The 23,121-nt window shown below is 43.0% G+C and overlaps 1 protein-coding gene and 1 long non-coding RNA gene across 2 annotated transcripts in view; both read right to left on the bottom strand.

Annotated features, from left to right (window-relative positions):
* The window catches only part of SESN3 (sestrin 3), a 59,372-nt gene extending 38,989 nt beyond the window's left edge, over positions 1 to 20,383 (bottom strand). The window contains exon 1 of the mRNA XM_063127153.1: positions 20,141 to 20,383. Within this exon, the coding sequence (XP_062983223.1) occupies positions 20,141 to 20,260 (120 nt within the window). The 5' untranslated portion in view covers positions 20,261 to 20,383. The remainder of the gene's footprint in view (positions 1 to 20,140) is intronic.
* Positions 1,634 to 4,108, bottom strand: LOC134399238 (uncharacterized). The gene is made up of 2 exons (XR_010025489.1): positions 3,847 to 4,108; positions 1,634 to 1,776 (listed from the first exon to the last, which is right to left on the bottom strand). It is a non-coding gene; the product is annotated as an uncharacterized LOC134399238 (long non-coding RNA).
* Positions 20,384 to 23,121: the final 2,738 nt, after the last annotated feature.

Here is a 23,121-nt window from a genome sequence, read left to right as displayed (position 1 = left end):
ATTAATGGATTTATTTCCAGAGAAACACTTAAGGGGGTACAAGCTGCACTTCTCCCCTATAGTTGCAGCAATCACTTTGGCAGACAAACTGAGCTCCTTAACTTGGACTGTGTGTCTGTACTTTTCAGGTGTACACTTAAGATGATTTAAGTGCACACCTAACAATATAAAGCATAAAATGCTACACAAAACTGGAGTACTGTGTTCATTTCTGGGTGTCACATTTTAAGGAAGACAATGACAGCCATGTCCTGGGAGAGAGATCAGGACAGTGAGGAGGCTGGAAACGAAGACCTAAGAGGAACAGTTGAAAGAGCTGAGTATGTTTAGCTTGCAGATGAGAAGATTAAGGGGAGGCATGAGAGCAGTCTTCCAAAAATTTGTCATGTAGCAGATAGAGCAGACCTGTTCTCTGTTGCTCCAGAGAGCAGGAGCAGAACCAAGTTCTTGGGAAGCAGATTTTGATTAAACATTTGAAGAAACTTCCTAACAGTAAGCCTTGGGAGGTGGTGGGCTTTCTTTCACTGGAGCTATTTAAGTAGAGGCTGGGTGGCCATCTGTCAGGGATGCTGTAGTTGCATCTTACATTGAAGATCCTGCATTGAAGCCAGAGGGTTGGACTACATGGCCTCCAAAGTCCCTCCAAAAGCTATGATTAAACATGTCTTTGTAAATTTGAGTATTAGTCAGATACCCTCAGCAGGAAGGCCCAGTTTGTTGCTGTTCCCTGCACTTGGTGGCAAACCCATGCTTGCCTCTGCATAATGTGTGAAATGGCCCTTAGGAAACTCAACACACCATTTGATCAAGCAATCTGCAATTCTACTCTAAAAAGTGCAATCTAATTGCATTCCTTTAGCCATACAGTATGTTTAATCGTTCCTCAACTTTTAATCAAAATGATATTCGATATCCAAAATGCTCTTTGAGACAGACAGCCTCTTGTTTTCCAGTCGGTGTCAGAGTAAGAACACATGTTACAGCCACATCAGAAAGCAGCCTGTGTTTTGGCTGCTAGCCAATATTCCCCACCCCAAGGAAAACCAGTTCCCCATAGCCACAGCTGCAGATCCAACTTTACTGTGTGGGTAAATACTGTCACATTATATACTGCTACTATCTAACTTGCTGCCGATGAAAGTGCACTACTGTATCCATTTGCTGCTTGCTATATGAAACTGACTTCTATTTTGAGACATCTGTTTGAGCCAGGTCATAGAAGTTAGGGGATTTTTCAGTCTCTCTTCAGTTAAAGACATATATATATATGTAGATGGAAACACTTTGTTGAGGCTTATATAATGTGAAAAGATGCATTCAAAAGAAGGAACCAGTTTTAATGCCTCGCTCAGGAAATTCCATCTCAATGTTGTGCAAGAACCGACCTAGCATTAAAAAGTGCAAGTGGCACACAAGTTTAAAGCTTGTTTGTGCAGTTAGCAAATAACCTGGGGGTGTTGCTGTGTAATGTGTGAAAGTGGAAACCAAAACCAAACTGCAAAATCTGAAATTTTTGAAATGCATGCCCCACCACATGGTTTCTTACAGAGAATCCTAAAGCAACTTACAACAAATAGAAGTCAACAAAATAATATAATACTGCAGCAGCCACAAAATTCCCTATACATTGTAATAGCTTGCTTCAGTTTTATTAAAACAGTTCTCCTTGCTTTCTGCATTTTCTACTGAAACAATCAGGAATGATAGGTCTCAAATCCAAAAGGTAACTAACCAGGTATTCCACTTCATCAGGCCCAGTGTCATTTTATTCAAATTCTGAAATACAATTAAGGTCCCATTTCTCAGCAAACAAGCCTTATTCGTCACACTCTCAAAGAACATCAAATGTGAAGAAGCCCTCAAAGTAAAGCTAAGCCAAAAATGGCCTTCTCCCTATTCTACTATCTCAATTGTGGGTGCTAGGTAAACTGAAGGTTTGCGGGGGGGCAGGGTGTGCCTCCCCCCATATACTCGGTAACAATTGATCCTCTCAGTGGCTGCCATGCCCCTCTGAACAATGTTATGCTACACTGGCGTCCCTCGCTGAGGCATTCTGGGAGCAGGGGAAAATGGTGGCCCCACTGGCCATTGCTTCATATGTTGTTTCTTGTGAGTATACAGGGAACAGAATTCCACCACCCCTCACACAAAGCGGGCTGAAATTTAGAACTTTGGGTCCACCTTTGTCTCAAACACTGAACTGAAATTAATCTCACACAGAGAACAGCAGTGCCATTCTCCTTTGAATTTAACACAGCAACTTTTATCTTGTTTTGCATAAAAAGGCAGAGCACCTTAAGCATTTATTTTTACTACTCATTCTCTTAATTTGCTATAGTTAAGTGTAGAGGCTGTTCGAGGGATTCTAGGACATGTTGTTTAGCATTTTCAGCTTTTACCTTGAAGCCCAAGTTCAAACGTTGTAATGCTTTTCTACCTGCCATTTTCAAGCATTTTCAAGCATTTTCATTACATTGGTATGAACGGGTGCTACATGAAAAGCTTAAACTCCCTCTTCTCAGTATTGTACCGCCATGAACCCTGTTGGTACAAGGCCACTGCCAACAGGATCACCACCTTATTCAGAGGACAGAAAAAGGTGCATAGAGAGATTGAGGAGGGGAAAAGTGATCTGTTTTAGGCAGCTCTATGAGGAGCGGATGGATGAAGACAGGAATTGTGCTACAAGACTATATAAAATGCTGGACCTACCAAACCAGGGGGAGGGGGCATCTGGGACCCACCTCAGACAGCAAAATGTCTGAGGCAGGCACCGGGATAGGGGGACACAAAGCAGACATGAGGACTCAGGGGAAACAGACAGCTATAGATGTAGCAGATGCCAGCTATAAGGGAAGTGCAGTCTGAAGCAGGAGGTAGGAGTGGAACAAAGAAGCATTAAAGGAAAATGGAGATTGAAATGTTAGTGGGAAGAATGACCAAGGAAGAGTTGGCCCACTGATGCCTTTTGTGGAACAATAGCCATCAAGGGAGGGATGCAGTGCTGTAGTCACACATCCTCTCTGAGCTCCATCTGCTCCCTTCTTGGGGGGAAATCCCTTACTCCCTGGCAGTATACTGGTCCCTCTACTTGGGCAAGGGGAGTTTGTTCAAGGAGGGTCTTAAACAAGTGGCCAGGTTAATGGGAAAGAAGGCACCTCTTCAGACACCCAGGTCTCAGGTCACTGTAAAGTCCAAACTCAGAACTTTGAATTGGACCTATTGAAGTGGCAGCTAATGAAGCTCTCTGAGCATTGGCAGAATATGTTTATAGCAACCAGTCCAAGGTGATTTAGTCACCATATTTTGAAAAAGTTGCAAACTTACTCTGCCATTTTAAAGATTCAGGACAGGCCCACCTGTTTACACTCCATCCCTTTCTGTCTGCTGTATAAAGAAAAATAACTTAATCATTAACTATCAGTTAATCCATGCTCCTCCTCTCCCCTTTTAAAATACAGAACTCATGAACTGCCAATGTGTGAATGCGTACAGACGCTCACGTATGTCTCTTTCTCTGCAGGCAATTCTTTTTTAAAAAAAGAAAAGCCCCCTTTAAGCTGTGTTCCCTCCAGAGAACAACAACAACAACAACAACAACAAACAGCCCAGAGAGGATGGTTTTGAAAAGAAAAATGCCCCACAGGGAGAGATGTGTCCCTGTGCACATGGTGGAAGTGCATCACTGCTCCAGATCGTATCTTCCAGCTTAAGAGTAAAACAAAACCGAGCACACACACTTGGAGAAAACATTCGTGTGTGACCAAGCATCACAAGTAGTTTGGCCCTGGGTGTAAGTTGCAGAATTACACACCCCACCTATCTCCTTCCTGCAGCTGGTCTTACCTGCTGGTTAAGCAGTGGATCAGCAGCGATGCTAACTTCACACAGGATTTGAAACTAAGCCCTTTAAAACAATTGAATGGTTGGCAGCATTGCATCGCCACTGCTCTGAACAGTGGATCTGCTCCATAGCTCTTGTTGTGATCCTCTACTTGGGTGGAGCCTGGGTTCTCTTTATGACTCCCAAAAGATGCCCCGTGCCTAGAAGTCCATACGTTCTGCTTATTGCCATCCATCGCGACCCCTTTGGCATGTTGGTTGGATATGTTGTACTCCGGTGGGACAAGATCAACAACATGCATACAGCCCTTGGCAACTGAACCCCTATTCCATTCACTATATCCTACTACAAAAAGGAAGGATAGAGAAGGTACAACAAATTCTCTTTAAATGGTGGGTGGGGCTGCATGTCTGAGTGCTCCTCCACAAAACTACCAGCACACTCAACCCCCACCTGCCTGCTGCACAGTGAAAGCCAACATGTCACGGGTAAGGCTAGACACAATACTTCTGCTTCACATGTGAAATCCTGTTTTTTGTGAACTGCTTGGGCTATTGGGCGGTATAGAAATGAAAGGAAATAAATAAATCAACATGTTTTCCTGAATGCAGGGAGCATTTTTTTCATACATCAGCACAATTCTCCCCGTTTTACAAACTGGCTCTTCAGAACAAGACAGAGGGAAGTTGAAATGGAGAAGAGTTTTCTTCATCCTACTCAAAAGACTGAGTGTCGTTCACACTAGGCTGCATGAATGTGTGATGCAGCCTAACCTTTTTCTCTATGCCTGTTCTACATGTGTGAACACTGACAGCGCCTGTAAATGCCAAGCCTATCTTCCAAGGGATAAGCAGTAGATCAGGGATGGGGAATCTCTTTCAGCACAAGGGCCGAATCCAATTTCGGAGAAGCTTGCGGGGAGGGGGGGCATTCCAGTGGTGAGTGAGAGCAAAAGCAAAGGGGCAGGGCCAAAGGCAAAATGGGCGGGTTTTTTGACCCCAGACATACTAGCATATTGTAGCTTAAAGTTTTTACTGCTGGTAACTAAGCCTTAAGAGAGGCATTTCAACCTTTTAGAACGGGGAAAACTCACAAAGCCTGGGAAACTACTACAATTGGTTTTGGGGGAAAGGGTGTGGCCTATTGAGGAAACTCAAGAGGGCCAGCTTTTGTCCCTGGTGCAGAAGTTTCCCTGGGCTAGATACTGTTTGCAATCCTCAAAAATATTCACTCATAAACTGCTGGGTTCCCAATTGCAGTGTTCTGGGATACCAAAAGCAAAAGCCTAGGAAAAACATATAGCGTAGAAGATCAGGGATATAAGCAAGACATGAAACAACCAAGCAGTGGCATCACCACAGAAACATAAATGAACAACAAACAACACAATTAAGGTAGCCACTGTTCAATAACTGCATTAGCTTCTTTCGGCAGAATCACTTGTTTGGTATTAATTTAGGGCATAAAATTAGATGTATAATCCCAAGACAGCCATCCACAAAGTAACTAGGAAACTGGCATGGAAGCAAAACTGCAAGGTTATTCTACTGAATATAAATAGAATGTAGAGAGATCAGTCTCTATAGGAAGTCACTGTTATTTGCCTTAGGATTTTGGAAAAGGTCTAGAAAAATAAACCTCAGATTTGGGGAAAGAGAGCAGAAAATCTAGAGAAGAGAACTGAACACCTGCAATGGTGGGTTTTCGAAATGTAACTTTATTATGTATAAATCTGGCACATGATTTAACCAAAGTTAAGCTCTGTTAAGTGCAACCGAGGGCATGTCTACACCAGCCCTATATCCCGGGATTGTTCCTGTGCACCCAAATGCCACACAGGGGATCCCAGGAGCAGGCAGGGACAAACCCTCCATTTTCCTGGGATAATCCTTAGGTGTAGAAAGGGCCTGAGTTTACCAGGAGTTACACACATAGATGGCTCAGATTAAAGTACCACTTAGCTCAATAAAGCTCCTATATGAACCACCTTTGCTTGCTCAGGTCCACAATGAAGACCTGCTCCACTGTCATCACAAACTTAGTTTGATGGCCACAAAGGGCTGAGTTCTCTCCATGGTGGGACCTTCCCAACGGGGAGAAGCTCACCAGGTCAGCTCTCTCTAACATGGGGTTGGAGAATGTGTGGCCCTCCAGATGTTTGGTTAGGATGGCTTTGGTGGATGGGAGTTGCAGTCCAGCAACATCTGGAGGACCACACATTCCCCATCACTGCTCTAGCATTTCAAAAGCTGGTTTGTTTGGTGTTTTTTTTAACAACCTCTTATTTCATAAAGCTTTTAGGTTGGATTGTTAAATGGTGTTGTTGTGTGTGTGTTTTAAAAACCCTCTTTGTTATTATCTCTGGGTGGTGCTTTAGACTGTATTTATAATTGGGTTTTATTTCATATTATTATTATTATTGAACTTTTAAACTGCCTCGAGGGTCTAGGATAGGTCCACAGTAAGTTAGAGGTTTAAAAAATACACAATTTAAACACACTACACAGCTAGTAGAGGAAATGTGGTACCAAGTTCTGTTGCAGAGGAAAAACACATATAGAGAGAAATATTCCAGTAAGGGGAAGTTTAGAAGAATTAAAGGCAGCTTCCATTTGACTTCTCAATTCTACAGGCACACAGAATGGAAGGAGAGAGCTGTTGTGCTCAGCTTGGCAGGCTTCCAGGCAAGACATGTTGACCCACCCACTCAAAGCCAGATTTTCAACCCAGCAAGTAGAAGGACAGCATCTCTTCAGTTGTTTACTCCTATCCCCCATTGAAATTAGAAGCAGAAGTTAGAGCCCAACCCCCTCCCAAGCTTATTTGGATAAAGAAATCTAAAGACTGTGTATACACCCTTTCCTTGCTGCCTTGCAACTAGAAAGATGTATAGTTTGCATTCAAATTAAAAGGCCTCTCTTATCGGGATGTGCCACATCCAATAAAGTCGAGGTCATTCACATATTGAAGTGTGAATGCAACAGACACACATATCACACAGATACACTTGCTATGTCCATAGCAGCTCCCTGAAGGGATCCCTGCTATGGCGCCCATGAAAACTTCAACTGCGCTGACAAAGCTCTCCCTTCCCCGCCTACCTAAAAAAAAATGTCTTAAGACTTTCAAAAACTTTCTAGCTTCTAACCTTGTTCCCTCTCTTTATCTCACTTTTGACTAGCCAGGTCCCCACAGCAGCCAATGGTGTCTCATCCATCGTGGGAGCCATTTTGTGGTGGGGCCCACAGCAGTTTCTCAAATTCACAAATGCACCCACAGTTCCAAAATGGTTTGGGACCCCTGCCTTATTGAGTGTATGTTCTGTAACAAACCCAGGGTTGCTTCTGTACAATGTGGGAAATGGTCCTTAGTTCTATCTTCCAAGCAACTTGCTGGGGATGCAGCCATGTTTTTACTCACGGTCACATAATCAACATCTTCCTTTATACAAGAATGACAAGGGACAATGTATGTGCCAGGAGCAGTAAAGAATGTCGATGACACCAGTTTCTGTGTAATGAAAAGACTGAGAAACAACTAATGAATGGACAGGCAAGATGGGGAAAGTGGGTGGCCAATCCTAAAAAGGCAGAAAAGGAAGTCAGAACATGCAGCACAAGAGTTACCATTTAGGGATGGGTGGAACTACTTTGTAAAATTTTGAAAGCTATGTTCCATTGTGGTGCTGGTTCAATGAAGCAATTTGCCCCACAATGCACTATAGGCTTCTGAAGACATGTTATGAGGCCTACTGTGGCTGGGAGAACACTGGAACTTCAGAAGACCTCTGTCAGATGCCAGTATGTCAGGGTTCTCAACCTGCTTGGGTAAGTGCGCACATTTGGAATTTTGAAAGAGAATTGGTGGTACACTGACAAAATGGTTGTCATGGAGGAGTTGACTATTCCTAAAATGGCTGCCATGATGGGCCTGGCTGGTTGCAAAACACTCATTCCCGGAAAGGGAAACTGGTGAGACTAAGAGAAAAGTAACTTGATTAAGAACCTAAGTACAAGGCAGAGATGGAGCCTGAGCTTTGAACCCAAATAAAGATGCCACTGGAGAGCAGTACTCTGCTTTGCAGCATGCCAGCATCCCAGTTTTTTTTTAAATCTTAATAAAGTAAAAAACAGGAGGGACAGGGAACCTGGTGGGGGTCAAAAGAGGTGTCCGCAGCCCCATTGGCGTCTCTGGGCACCATATTTGAGAATCCAGCTGTACATTAGAGCTTTTGCTTTGACTTGGTTTAATGAGAGATTCTTGGCATCCATTTCAGAATTCTGCAACATCCCTCAGCTCAACCAAACCTGGTTGGGGCCTCACACATTGGAGTTGCTTAACAATGACAATGTGAGTATACTTTTTTCTTCTGAGCTTAACAAAGTAGCTGAGCTGGCAAAAGAGGCGGCAACAGCAAGCAGAGGATGCAAAGAAGCCTGACCTACTGCATGCACCTTGCCCTGCCACAGGAGATTATGGTATTCAAGTTAAGAAACACCAAAGTGAAAAGAGAGGGCAGGGTGTGATAAAGGAGTGGCAAAGGCAGGGACAGAATAGCATTGTTACTCTTTTAATATTCAATTAACATTAACTGGGCTGCATGTGCTTGATTACTTATAATTAAAAATACAAGCACTGCAAAGTAGTAAAGCTACAGCAAATTGGCTTGCGTTGTATCATAGCCTAACGAGATAGGATGTCTGGTGCCATAAAGGGTTGCCACCTAGCCACTTTTTAGTGAACCTTGAAGATCCATGTTCAGAGGACGTCTTTACCAAGACAAACAAAATCCAGGGAAAGGAGCAGATCAGTTAAGGCAACATTTGCCAATGCACCCGCCCCACTGCACAGCCCTCCTCTGCACCACAACAGGGCTTTTGCTTGTGGAGGAGATATTGCTGGAGAAGAAGGGAGTCAATTGCTTCGGGCAGCTTTTTCCTCTCCTTTGCCATTACTTGGCTTGTTCTGCTTGGGAGCCTCAGCTTGTAGTCAGAGAAAGATGAATTATGGCAGCATGAGCTGAGTGATAGCAGAGCGAGGGAGGGGTGGGAAGAAATACTGCCCAAACCAATCTGATCCCTTGCCCAGTTGTGCCTGCCTTTTAGGAGTATTTGAAAGGTGAGTGATAAGAAGAGTCCTGCTGGCTCTCAGACCAACAGGGTCTTTCTATTCAAGTGCTCTGCTTGCAACTGTAACCAGACAGATACTGCTGGGACGCTTACAGCCAGGGCAGGTTAGCTATCTTCCAACATCTGGTATTCAGACATATAGTGTCTTTGGACTTAAGGTATCATGGCGAATAAAAGCTGTATCAGAGTCCAATTCACATGACATTCCAATACATGCAACAACCCCCAAATGACAGCTTCTATTAGCGAAAAAGCAGCTTAAAGACGGGGAGGTTTTCAGCAGAGAAGCAATACGAAGAGATGCTTAAACCCTTCCTAGCTGGGGTGAAATGTTCCAAATCAAAATAATTTAAATCAGCATGGAAAAAGGGGTGCAAATCTGACCATTAAACCAGATTAATTTACAAGCATATTTACACTGCTTCGTTGTTGCAAACAGATATTGCATCCCTCTGTTGCACTGCACACATTCTGCAAGCTTTCCTTTATCTATAGAGGGACTGTCTTTAAAATGTTTCCTATACTCCCATAGAGGGTCTATTAAGAACACAGGAAGCTGCCTTATACTGAGGTAAACCACTGGTCCATCTAGTCCAGTACTGTCAACATTGACTGGCAGCAGCTGTCCAGGGCTTTAGGCAGGATTCTTTCTTAGCTTTACCTGGAGATGTTGAGGATCAAACTTGGGACCTTCTACATGTAAATCATGTGCGATACTTCTGAGCTACAGCCCCTTCCTCTTCGTCACAGCCAGCAGCCATGATAGTTTGGGAAATTAGGTATATAGATATAGGGACACAGGACACTCACTGGACAATTTTATCTTCCTTTTAGTGTTCTTTTCTTCTTAATTCTGCCTCAGCCCAAACCCATCACAAAACAAAAACAAAGCAGCAAATAGAAGTGAAATGTCCATGATTTATAAGTGAAAGCAAGTTTGATAGTTACTGGGCAGACTAGAACAGTTTATTTTCATGAGGTGAACATGAAATGCACAGCTATGTTTGGGAGGAAGAGTGTAAATGTATTTGAGAAATGATCAAATTGGTTCTTTATTTACACAGAAAAGTCTCCTTTAACTCTATATATCTGGTAGATGGCACTGATCCATTTGAGAGATTACCAAATATGCTCATATTCAGATTTAATATTAACCAAGCAATTCCTTGAGAAAAACATATGTATGCAATATATAGCTAGATAGATATTTAAATCACTAATTTTAACCAACTACTACTTTCCCACTATTTAAAGTTAATGTCTAGAAAAAACTTTATCTACAGGTAACATTTCTATGTCAATTCCATCTCACCTTGCTGTGGGAAACATCCTACTGAATATACATACTCATTTGTGAAAAATAAAACAATAGACTACAAGTACATTAGGAGGGTTAATGATATGATGAGAGCTAGGCCATATTTTGGCAAACCTAAGGTTCATGTGGAAAGACAGAATTGGTTATAACATGGTAAAAAAAAGCCCAGTTTCATGCTCTTAGCATGTTACTATGTTAAATAGCTCTACTCAAGTGCACTAAATAAAAACCAGTAATAAGAACAGGATGCAGTTTCCAGAATGTGAGTTCTTTTTGGATACCACCTAGCATAGAGCATCACACACAGACAATAAAATGACTCTAGATTCTCTCTTGAGTAATTATGGTGGTAGAAGTCTCACACAATTCCTCAAACATATCCAAACAAGAAATTTGAGAACAACCTTTTATTTTGCTGGGCTAGATATAGATTCTGACCAAAGGCCCGATATAAGCTGTAAGTCTATTTATAACATAGGGTTGAGATGCTGGTCAATTGACTGCCTTTTACTTAACTGCAGTCAAATATTCCATGAAGTCAAGAATGCCTTTGTGTAAGTAAGTGGCAGATTACTGTTCATGCTGCATCTTAGATGATCTGATAGCAATGACACTGAATAAGGACCTTTCCCTTCCAGCAACGGAGAGAGGTTAACACATTTTTTCAAAGCGTGCACTGCCTGCCCTGCAACCTGGAGAGAGCTTCTGCCCTCTTTCCAATTTATTTATTATTAGACTTATATCCCACTTTCTTCCACTTGCAAGGAACCCAAAGTAGGTTCCCCTCCTCCCCATTTTATCCTCACAACAACCCTGTAAGGTAGGGTAGGCTGAGAGTCAGTGGTGGCCTAATTTCACCCGATGAGCTTTATGGCTGAATAGGGACTAGAACCTGGATCTCCATAATCCCAGTCCAATACTCTAACCACTACACCACACTCTCAATTAAGCTCTACAGCTCAGCTTCTCTTCCTAGCCAGGTGCTCTAAGTGCAGAAGACTTTGTATAAAAAGGAAGAGGGACACAGCATTCAGATGGGCTGAGGAGGCAATGTGCACAAGTAGTCATCACAGTGGCACAGGTCACAAGAATTGGGACCACCATTGAATCCATTGCATTTGCTGTGTGTAAGAGGTCCTCCATACTAAAGCTTCTAGGAGGAATAGGACTCTGGAATCCTCAAGAAAACACTTTTTTTACATCAACTGTCTCTCTTTGTTTTAACAAATTCATACTTTCAGCAGATTTTGGGCCATGACCAGCCATTCTGACCAATCAACTAGTTCTTCTTCCCAGGGTCTTGTCTACAATAGATGTCAGACAAAGGTACATTAAAGGACACAGGATGCTGGTGAAGTATTCCGTTCTCTGATGTTAATTCTCAGCTTCCAAAATCTAAGGCCATGGTGCCCACCCTTAGGTCCCAGAAGTTCTTGGATTACAACTCCCATCATCCCTGCCCACTGCTAACTGAGCTGAGTGTACCCAAGTTGGAACCCACTAAGCATATGATGGGGGCTTTGGATTAGCATCATTGGTATTCTATCAGAAGAAATAATTGTGATCAGTTTCATGGGAACATCACCAGTTAATATTATGCTCAATTAAAGGATTAAACAAGGGTGTCAGATCTATTTTAATAGCTTTTTAAGAAGCATCTCAGAGGCTTTTACAACTTTCCAGCTCAAAGCTGCCAGAGATGCAAAACATGAAAACCACGCATAAACTAGTGGTAAAACTAGTGATGAACACTTAAGCTTCCATTAGATTTCAGCAGCACTTCGATTACCTAAACCACTTTTAAAACAAAATACATCATAAAAAACCTTGATGACAGAGATGGCGTCCAAACAGTAAAACAGTTGGCAGTGTTCTTAATTCCTCGTCTTAAACGCAGCCTTTGCTGAGAGTCAAATCCAATTGGTTAATTCCTACGGAATTTCTTATCTTATTTGATCAACCATTCAAAAGGCCTCATAAAACCAGAGAAATGCCAGTGTTTCTGCCCACCATACTTACTTGAGCAGTATTCATAATTGCTGGATTCTTGGCAATTGCAAATGAGCTTGTTAGATTGCATTCAGACAGGCTGGGGTTTGGGCCTAAAATGATTACATGGGTTTGGGATCAGATGTTCACGTCCCACCACTATGAATATTGAAAAAAGGCTATCAGTTTTCTGCAGACACTGAACAGAATATAACCCACCCTGCTGCTTCAAAAAAGCTTGTTGAAACATTTAGTTAATAGAACTGACTCAACGTCTTGCGAGGGACTGGGGGACTCTGAACTGCTGGAAGTAAAAAGAAAACAGGGGCAGAATCAGTACAGCCAGTCCACACCCTCAACAAACATTGCTGTACTCTTGGAGTAGAGTGGCAAGGTCACAACAAGCCCCTCTTTCCCAGCAGGAACAAAGTTCAGTTAAAGCATCCTTCCACAGTCTCATTTCTCTCCAGGCCTATTCACACAATCTTTAAGGTGCACACCTAAGATGTTTAAATTTACATCAATAAATATGAGGTGTGAGTGTAATAAATGCATGCTGGACATATGGGTCCAATACAGGTAGACTCACTAGAGCCAGGAGTGGCAAAGGCCCCTGGGGAGTGCACACATAGTGGCAAACCCAGTTAATGGGCTGGTTGGCATGATCAAGCAGCCCACCATGGGTTATTTAAGCCAGAGTGGGTTGCAGCACATGCTGGCAATCATTTAAAATATTTAAGCCATGATCGTAGCTTGTCATGACATCTGAACTCAGGGACCATAGGTTATGTGAGGGTTAAACAATCCTCACAGAACCCATGGCTTGTTTTATGGCTAACCCATGGTCCCCAGCTTTGGACAAGTTGCGACTTGGATATTCATAGGTGCTGCAGGTCATTGTGACTTAAACTGCAATGAGCTACAGTGATCATGTGAACCTTGTCAGTGTGTGAAGTAGCATTTCCCCACAGTTTCTGAACATGGTTGTAGATGAATTGCATATTGAAACAATGGAAAACAGGATGCTAACTCAGCACAACTTTGTATAATTAGCACAGGATTTCCATATTATGCAGATTTTGTCACCTGGAATGTGGCAACCACAAACACACTCCTTGTAACCATCCATGGTTTGCATGAACAGCAGTAATCTCTGTAGCAATCCATAAATACTGAGAAATTCAAAGCATAATCTGAATCAGAAATAAACTACTACTAAAATTCACAAGGAATCAGTCCCATTACTACTATTGCTAAATATATATGGAGTACCAATGGTACTGAAGGTAATATATTAACATTCCATTATGGCAACAATGTACTTTAATAAAATTAACTTCAGATAGAAGTCAAAGGCTAGTTTATTAGAATTGACATGTCGCCCCATCTCCACCCCACTCTCCATAACCTACTTTTATGAAGCAAACAAACACATTTTGCCAATTACATGTATATCTTGCCTTAACCTGAAGGCACTGGGTGGGTACAAACCCTGAGAGGCAGGTCATTGTTTTACACCTTGGTGACCCCTTGCTTGGAGTCACCATGCAAGCCAATTGTTGAAGTCTGGGTTCAACACTCAGTTCAGTGCCTAAAACCAACCCCATTTACAAAATTATACTGAAAAGGATATAGTCCAATTTAAACCCATGTTTATGATTAGGATTTACTTCAAATGCAGCATGCTTAAGATTGCCTTCAAGGCCACAGGGATTCTCTGAGGGCATTCCATGGTGTGCAGTTTCTGAATTGGGGTATTTGTCACTGCCATTCTACACATTCAGCACCAGTCCCCAAGGATAAGTTGGGTGGGTGTGGGTAATACAGCTTGGGTATTGACTCTGACAGTAACAGTGGCTCTACACCCCAGTAGGAAGTACAACTTCTTGAACTGCACTACCTTGTTACTTTTCAGAGCAATGTTGGGAATTACTCTTAAAGTTTCTCATAAACTAACTGCATATTGAATTTATAATGGCTTCACAACCTATAGCTTCAGACTTAAGCTGTTCATTTAGTTGTAAGATGGCACAGCTTGCCTCCTGACCTCCTAGACACTGCCACTGTCCCATGAAACTGATACATGGAAGATATAGGAAAAATGTACAGTATGCATCACAAGGAAATATAAAAGCCAGGGCTGGACTGGCAGCCTTTGGAAGTGACAAAGATGCACATACAATGGGTAGAAAACGGAGCCTAGATACAGAGCACCTTGAAAAGCCAAATATGGGTGCAGGTTCCTTAGCAAGAAGCTAAGGGAAGTAACATGCAGGGTATTTAAAAGCTGAAAAGCTGATGCAACTATAAAGTTGGCTAATAGAATACATGCAGCTCAACCCAATGAATATTTGTACAGAATTCAATTCCACCTAGTTCAATATAAAGATGCATTGGACTTCATCCTAAGTGTGACCAGTAGAAAGACTGCATCTACATGTCACATTTTAAACTGGCTTGGAACCAATTTCACAGTCACAATTTACCTCAAAGAACCCAGGGAATGAGTATTTTTGTGATAGTCCAGAGAATTCTGCCTTAAGACCAGCCGCTATACATCCCCAGGTTCCTTGCAGTACACCGCACTACACAATCTCCAGGTTCCTTGGTTTGGAACTATGACATTTATGTACAGATATGAAACTGATTTAAACCTATATCATAGATATTCCCATAGAAAAAGACAGGATCCCAGGTTTGGTCTTGATCACACAGCAACAACACCACTTAGCTTTCATATACTGCCTTGGAGAAACACATGGACTACAATACTCTAGAGACGGGGAAGCTCACCCAACCTAGGAACACCTGGCCCAGCCATGAAACAGTTAAATTCAACGGTACTGCTCTATGCTTCTCAGATCCATAAAACTTCTCACAAGAGAGAGAGAGAAACATCAAGTATGATGTGTAATATGATCCAAGAGTTTAGGGGGTAGGGGAAAGAGAGCAGAGTGGGAAATAAATGCACGTAGCAAACACACACATTTGTCAGCACAAGACACTGTTTTCAGAAGCACTTTTAAAAAGCACATTATCCCCCCTCCGCCCTCCCCCACACCCATTTTCTTAAGCCAAACCCTGGGGGTGGGGGGAGGGAGTTCTACAATTTCACTGCATGGCTTGAAAAACAACTTTGATTGGCACTTGGCCTGACCCACAGAGAAAGGAGGGGGGAAAAGAAAAGAAAAACAGCTTTGGGACAAAGAGCGCAAATATTTGAGCTCACTGACTTACATGCTTTCTTCGTATTTACAAGAAAAACCCTGGTGCAAAGATATAATTAGAAAGAGGCTGCCAAAGACACACACAAAAGGCACAGCAGCATTTGACTTAGTTGCTCCAAGCTGATGCATTCGTCCAGCTCAGCAGTTTTAATTCATTTGCACTGGACAAACAAGAGGCACCTCAACTAATGCGCTCAGTTAATCAGATGTACCGTGAGGAGGTAAACTGATTAGAATAGTCCTGAAGGGTGGCTTGTTAGTATTGTTAAGAATAGTGGAGAGCTCTTTTAAGTTTCGGGTTTTCCCAAGGGTGGAATAATACATTGGCCTGGTTTGGACGGTTGTTTGAGGCTTCAGCCTGGAACAAGCATCAGGGACAAATGCTCCGCCTTTTGCACAGCACTTCATTTCTGGCTTGTATTAAGCCAGAGTTCCCCATTATGCTCAAACTGGGGAACTCCAGCTTAATGTTAGTTAACAAAGCCAGGATAAGAAGCCAGCATTCCCCCACTCCTTGATTTTCTTTTTAAAAAATACTTAATATTTTTATGCTGCCTTTCCTCCACAGAGCAATGTTTCAGTTTCAAAACAACTCTGTGGAGTAGGATTAAATTGGGAAATGATGGTAAAAGATTTAGCAGTGAACTTCATGGCTGAGCAAATATTTGAAGCTGGGTCTCCTCCAAAATTCACACTTTAGTTACCGCAGGATACTAGCTCTTGAGACATGATGCTGGTTAATGGAATGACAATTTAAAAGAAGTTCCAAAGACTTATCGTAGAGGATTACAACTACTGCATCTTCATATTGGACTTCCCCCCTTTTTAATGTGCTTTACAATACTGTATTAAAAGCCTGATGCAGCAAGTCACCGTCACTTCTATTTTACAGATTGGAAAACTGAGGCCGAGAGCTAGTTACTTGTTCATGGCCATCCCAAAAGTACACATTAGAAGTATAACAGAAGTGTAAACAGAAAAATGTTGAACTAAAGGGTCTTATTAGCTGCCCAAGTCAATTAATTCAGAGAAAAGAATGTAACCCTTTTTTTACACGCCTAAGGGTGCAATTCTATACATGTTTAGACTGGGGGGGGGGGTTATGATGGGAGTGGTACACCTTTTTCTGTCTAAACATGCATCATAAATATACAATTGGATTTTTAAAAATCTAGGCTGTGTTTATAATCATCAATATATTCTATCAGACATCATTAACCCAATTAATCAATTAAATTTGCATGAACTTGCATGTTGGAGAATATTTTAAACTACAGCTCAAACTTTGTTCTTTATCATATACATGTATACCATAGCAGACATTTTCTGAGAAGAGGTTTTCTCTCTTGTTTGAAGAGAAAAAGAGGAAATGCCTCTTAAGATGGTGCTTGCCATTTGCAGTTTAGTAAGTTGTATTAAAATGTTTTTAAAACTTGCATTAAAATGTGCTGTTTCTGATTAAGTTGGGGATACTTTTGCATAAGAATGTCTACTCAGAAGTAAGCACCACTGAGTTCAATGGAGCTTACTCTCAGGTAACTCTATTTAAGATTGCAGCTCACTTGTTTCTTTAATTTATTAAAAAATAAAGTGACAGCTTAAGACATGATGATAAATGAAATTTCAGTAAAAAGAAACAATATAAAACAAATAAACATGCCAACTCAGCATAGAATATAGCATCAAGTATAAGAGGTGAAACTATATTGCAAGAACTAAAAATGCTAAAATAACTGCAATAACTTTAAGACTGTGATCCTATGCCAACTTACCTGTGAGTAAACCCCATTGAATTCAGTGGGATGTACTTCCGAGTAGATATGCATGGGATTGCACTGTAAAAGACTTTAAAATGACTTCTAAAGCCTAGAACAGGAAAGTCTTGTTTAGACTGGAAAAAGAGTCCTACTACTCCCAGCATGCCCCAGCCAGGCACTGAAAGGACAACAGTTTGGACACCACTCACTCAAGTTTCAGAGCTGGGGGCCACCACCCAAAAAGTCCATTCTCTTGCTGTCACCGTCTGAGCCTCAAAATGAGGGCGCACTTGAAGGAGAAATCCAAGGATGACCTTAAGGTATGAGCAGGTACATATCATCAGGTACCGAGCTCCCAAGTCATGTAAGAGCTTTATAGGTCAAAAGCAGCACTTTGTGTAGCCTAACTTTTGCAGCCTAATAATGATGGTTCATGACAATGTTACCACTATGTAACTTAGAGTAAGAATTCTTTCCCTCTATTTTGCAACTGGAGGGGGAACAGCTGTAACAAAAATAGAGGGGAACAATTCTAGTCAGACTGGCTGTCTGATCCACACATATATTTATTCCCCACTCTATCCCATAGGCTTGGGGTTGGACACTATAGGTTGAATCCAGATTTGGTCCTACTTAGTAGACCACAGAAATCAATGTAACAGCTCTAATTTTGGATCCAATCCAGTATGTAGGAAGACAAACCAATCAATCTAACCTTAGCACCAAGTCTACCTTCATGACCCACTCTTCCAAACCCGTCGTGAAGGCTATTTTTTAAAAAATGCATATATACTTATATTTGATAGTCAAAGGGTGGTGGGAAGAGCATCTTCTAGAAATAGAAAGACTTTTTAAAAATGATGATTTGTTGGTAGCCATAGATAAGGTAGCACAGGAAACTCCGATATCGACACAGGGGGTTGTAGTTACAGTCAAGTGGCAACAGAAGACTCAGATTGTACCATATGGACCTTTTGTTTTTGTTAACTTGAGTCTTTGGAAAGAGAGTACACAAACCAAACAAAGAATTTTGTTGCAATATTTGTTCTGAATCTGTTGAAGGTCTTGAGCCTTCAGTGACAAGACAGGTTTAAAAAATTCAAATGCTGTAATATAGAAGGCAGACATGCACAAATGTAAAAATCTAATGTAATCACATAAAACAGTGAGCATATTCCAACCAAAGTTAAGCACCTTTAAGTTCAAATGATTTCAAAGGAAGAGCTAAGTGCCCCCCCCCATTGAAATCAATGGTATTTAAAGATGCTTACCTTTAGCTGGATCATATGCCTAGTATATGCATCAAATTTGGTGAATGTTGCTGTTTACTGGTAATCCTTAAGATTTTAGGAAGGCTACGATAAATTGTCAAACATGCAAGCCATGAATCTGCTTTTTTGGCATTTGCACCTGTGGCATAGTAAACATCCTTTACCTTTAAGTGATGGTAACGTAAAAGGCATTTAGGCATTAACACTCAGCAAGCCCTGCTGAGATAATTTATTTGAGTGTAAGAATTACTAGTAGAGAGCAATTCATGAATCCTATACACACACTTATCTAAGAATAAGCCTTAGAGACAACAGTAGAACTTTACTTCTGAGGTGCATGTGTGTGTATGCAGACATAATATGCAGTCATGCATGTACATATATTACACACACACACACACACACACACTATTACCTGTCATCATTTAGATGCCAAGTGAAGCATATTCTACCCTCATGCCCGCAGCATTTTGTTTTTATGACATGAACTGCAGTTTTTGCTAGTGCTGCTGGATCTACTAGGCCAAATACACTTTTATTAAGGGCTGGTTTTATTAGTCATCTAACTATTTTTGTTTCAATGGTCAGGTACCAACAGTAAGCCATGTTGAGCATATTTTGGGGAAAAGATAAGATAGGAGACAGCACAAAATAAATAGATTATATTCACATAACATGTATGCATAAAATGTGTGAAAATATGCAGATTATTCCTATACAACTTTACTGTGTTCTCTCTCACACATACGCTGTATGATAAATACATTATTATTTTGATACAGCTTTAGTATGTGTGTGCACGCATACACTTTTTTAAAAAAAATATCCAGATGATAGCCATGTTAATCTCTTAGTCAAACAACGGAGTCTTGGGGCACCTTAAAGACTTAACGAATTTATTTTGGCATTAGCTTTCATGGACTATAGCCCACTTCATCGTACGTACGGAGTATTCTGGAGGGTTTCATGTTTAGGTCCACTACATATGGTGCGCGAAGGGGTGGGTGGGAGTTGTAAACTGTGAGGTCATAAGAAAAATTCTGCATTTCTTCATTTAGGGTGAAATCCTATGCATATTTCGACAGAAAAAAATACCTACAAACCCCAGCATAGTGGGCAGGGGGAATGCTGGGAGTTGTAGGACTTCTTTCTGTCTAAATTTACATAGGATTACACCCTTAATTGCATTTAATTTCTGCATCTACTGAAGCTTACGCCAGAATAAACATGCCAGTCTTTATACGGTGCCACAAGATTCTGCGATAGCGTTTCTTAATCATCCAACACATCTATGCATATAATTCTCTGCCTAGGTAAGAGTTGGCTGAGGGGGGCGTGACCAGAGCGGAGGAGCCCAACGGCCGAATAAACATGGCAGCAGCCTTTTCGCCCAATACGGCGCACTCCACATACATTGGACCGGACTACAACTCCCATCATCCGGGAATGATGGGAATTGCAGTCCAAAACATCGGGGTTGGCAACCAGTTTGGGGAAGGCTGGGAGTCCAGTGATCGGGCACCTTCGGGAGGGACCGGGAATCACCCCTCGGTCAGGGGCGCCGCCCCCCGCCCCACAGGTGAGGGGAAGCGCCGCGGTACCCACCTGCCTCAGCACTTTCCGACAGTTGCTACAGACCCGGCGACATTCGCTGTGGCCGCTGCTGTGGCCGTCGCCGGGGACCGACGCGGGGCAGGACGCGGCGCTGCCGCTGCCCCTGTTCATGGTGCCGCCGGAGGGGGGTCGAAGGAGGCTGGTTCGGCGGCGGCAGCAGCGGCGGAGGCTGCCTCTTCCCTCAGCAGAGGCAGCAACAGCAGCGCCTCCGGCCGCCGCCCCCTCCGTCGCCGCCGCTGCTGCCCCCCTCCCCCCCTCCAGCGAGCGCTCGGCTTCAACCGCTCAGGAACAGCCGCTGCCATCCCCTCTCCCTCTCGCGCTCGCGCACACCCCTCGGGCCCGGCCAATCGCCGCGCGCGGGGCACGCCCCCTCGCCGCCCCGCCGGCCAATCGCGGAGCCCCGGGGCGGCTGGCCAATGAGCGACGCGTCCTCGCGTTCCCATCTCCAGGCAGTCTCCGAGTTGGAGGCGGGTCCGGCGCGCGGAGGGGGCGGGGGGGGAGGAAGGAAGGAGAGCCTCTCGGCCAGCTGGAGGTCTGGGGGCGGAGCCAGGCTCGCGGGAGGCTGGGCTTCCTTCGACCAATGGCACGCGGGGCTGTCAAAGAGCCAAAGGGAAACGCACCCACGAGGCGGTCACGCCCCCCTCTTCGCTGTTGCTCTGCAAAGAGGAGGAGGAGGAGGAGGAAAGAGGGGGGAATAAATACTTGCCACACAAAACTATACGAATCCCAACCAAACCAAGCGAAGAAATCAATTACCTTTGTACTTTAATTTTCCATTCGCAGACCGGGAGGAAAGGGGAAATCAACATTTACAGCCAAAGAACTTCCTCTTGCTGCCCGCTGTTTTAAAGCTGTAATCTATTTTAGTGCAATCCTATGCATGCCTACTCAGAAGCAAGTCCCATTGGGTTTAATGGGTTTTACTCCAAGGATTTGCAAGCTGACCAGGGATGAAGCCCCAGTGTACACAGTGGGACTTACTCCCAAGTAAACATACGAGGATTCCACTGGGTTTTATTTTATTGTGCATTTACAGTGGTTGATTTTACTGTTTGTGGTTTTTTCTTTTCTTTTCCTATTCAGCCCCGGGGAGCAGTAATACTGAATGGTGGGGAAAACATGGCCTACATATATAATTAGCATGTTCAAAAGCTAGAATACAAGCAAAAGGGCATTTTCACACATGTTACAAGGGTTATTTGCTCTTCTTTCACCCTCCCACCCAGGGGGTGAAATGAAAACCTAGGAAGACTGCAATAGATGCTTGGGTTTAGAAATCCCCCTCTTCTGCATTCTGTTCTAGCTTAAAAAGGGGTTCACAGACACACAAATAGCATGAGAACAGCTCAAAGGTACTTAAAAAAAAACAAAAAACCATTGTGCATGAAAAATCCCCAAGTCCCTTGGGGAAAAACAACAACAGAAACACTGTGACAGTGAGGAGGCAAGCCAACGCATCCTTTTTCTGGTCGTGCAGACTGGACTCCAGTCACTGCTGCCACCACAGCCACCATCTGCTAATACAGACAGCAGGAAAGAAGCACAAGCCCAAACACAGAGCCACTGTGGGTGCTAGAAGTGCTTTGGACGACACATCAAAAGTCAGTGGCTCAGGGTGGTGGTGGTGAAACACATAGTAAAACCAGACTGTTCACCACTCTGCTGCTAAGATCATCTTCTTGGCTCGCCGCTCTGACCATGTTACTCCACTTCTGAAATCTCTTCATTGGCTTCCAATTCACCTCAGAATCCAATATAAACTTCTCCTGTTGACCTACAAAGCTTTTCACTGTCTAGCTCCTTCCTATCTCTCCTCTCTCATCTCACACTATTGCCCCGCTCGTGCTCTTCGCTCCTCTGATGCCATGTTTCTCACCTGCCCAAGGTCTCTACTTCCCTTGCTCAACTTCGTCCATTCTCTTCTGCTGCCCCTTATGCCTGGAACGCTCTTCCAGAACATTTGAGAACTACAAGTTCAACCGCAGCTTTTAAAGCTCAGCTAAAAACTTTTCTTTTTCCTAAAGCTTTTAAATCTTGATTTTGTTCTGACTTTATACTGTTAGTTTTACCCTATCCAGTGCCTGTTTACCCTACCCTGTGCCTGCTTGCTTTCTCTTCCCCTCCTTATTGTTTTATTATGGTTTTATTAGAATGTAAGCCTATGCGGCAGGGTCTCGCTATTTACTGTTTTACTCTGTACAGCACCATGTACATTGATGGTGCTATATAAATAAATAAATAAATAAATAATAATGGACCGTTTTAGTGGACTGCCACCTTTGTGGATCCCAAACCACAAGCAAATCCCTCTACACGGATGCGCATGTAGCATTGGTTTGGCACCGTGTTTACACAGGTATGCTGCACCTGGTGTTCCAAAAGCACTTTTCTATCCGTTTTCTCCAGCAACACAAAGCGCCCAGCATGGCCCTTCAGAGACCCAGTCAGACTTAAATGCCAGGCTCTGAGAGGGCCTTTCTCAGAGGTAGGCATGGTGGACAAAGGTGTCCCAGGAGATCGGCTGTGCCTAGGACACCTCTCATCCGGAGCAGCTGTCAATCCTGTGTTAGTTCTGGCTAAATAGAAGACAGGCAGCTGCTCCTGAAAAGAGGTGTCCTGGGAAATCACCCATAGCACAGGCAATTTCCTGGGACACACCTCTCCAGTCTCCACAATGCCTGGCTCTGAGGAAGTCCCCCTCAGAGCCTGGCATTTAGATCTGGTTAGGTTTCTGAAGAGCCAAATACAAAGCTCCAACAGATGGGTCACAGCAGCAATGGTGAGTGGAGGGCCTTAGGGGTTGGCAGGGATAGGCCCTTATGAACCTGTGGGTCTTCAGCAGCTGCCCAGCCTTGCCGACCCCTGATGTTGGGGCTGTCTCCCAGATATTTAATGAGACATAATGGAGATTTTTAAGGTTAGGTGTTTTTTTAATTGGGTCCTGGTAGTTTCATTGTTAATTGTTCTCAACT

The sequence above is a fragment of the Elgaria multicarinata genome, chromosome 5 (assembly GCF_023053635.1).
Source record: "Elgaria multicarinata webbii isolate HBS135686 ecotype San Diego chromosome 5, rElgMul1.1.pri, whole genome shotgun sequence".
Taxonomy (NCBI): domain Eukaryota; kingdom Metazoa; phylum Chordata; class Lepidosauria; order Squamata; family Anguidae; genus Elgaria; species Elgaria multicarinata.
The sequence above is the reverse complement of the archived record's forward strand: the minus strand, read 5'-3'. Positions and strand labels throughout refer to the sequence as shown.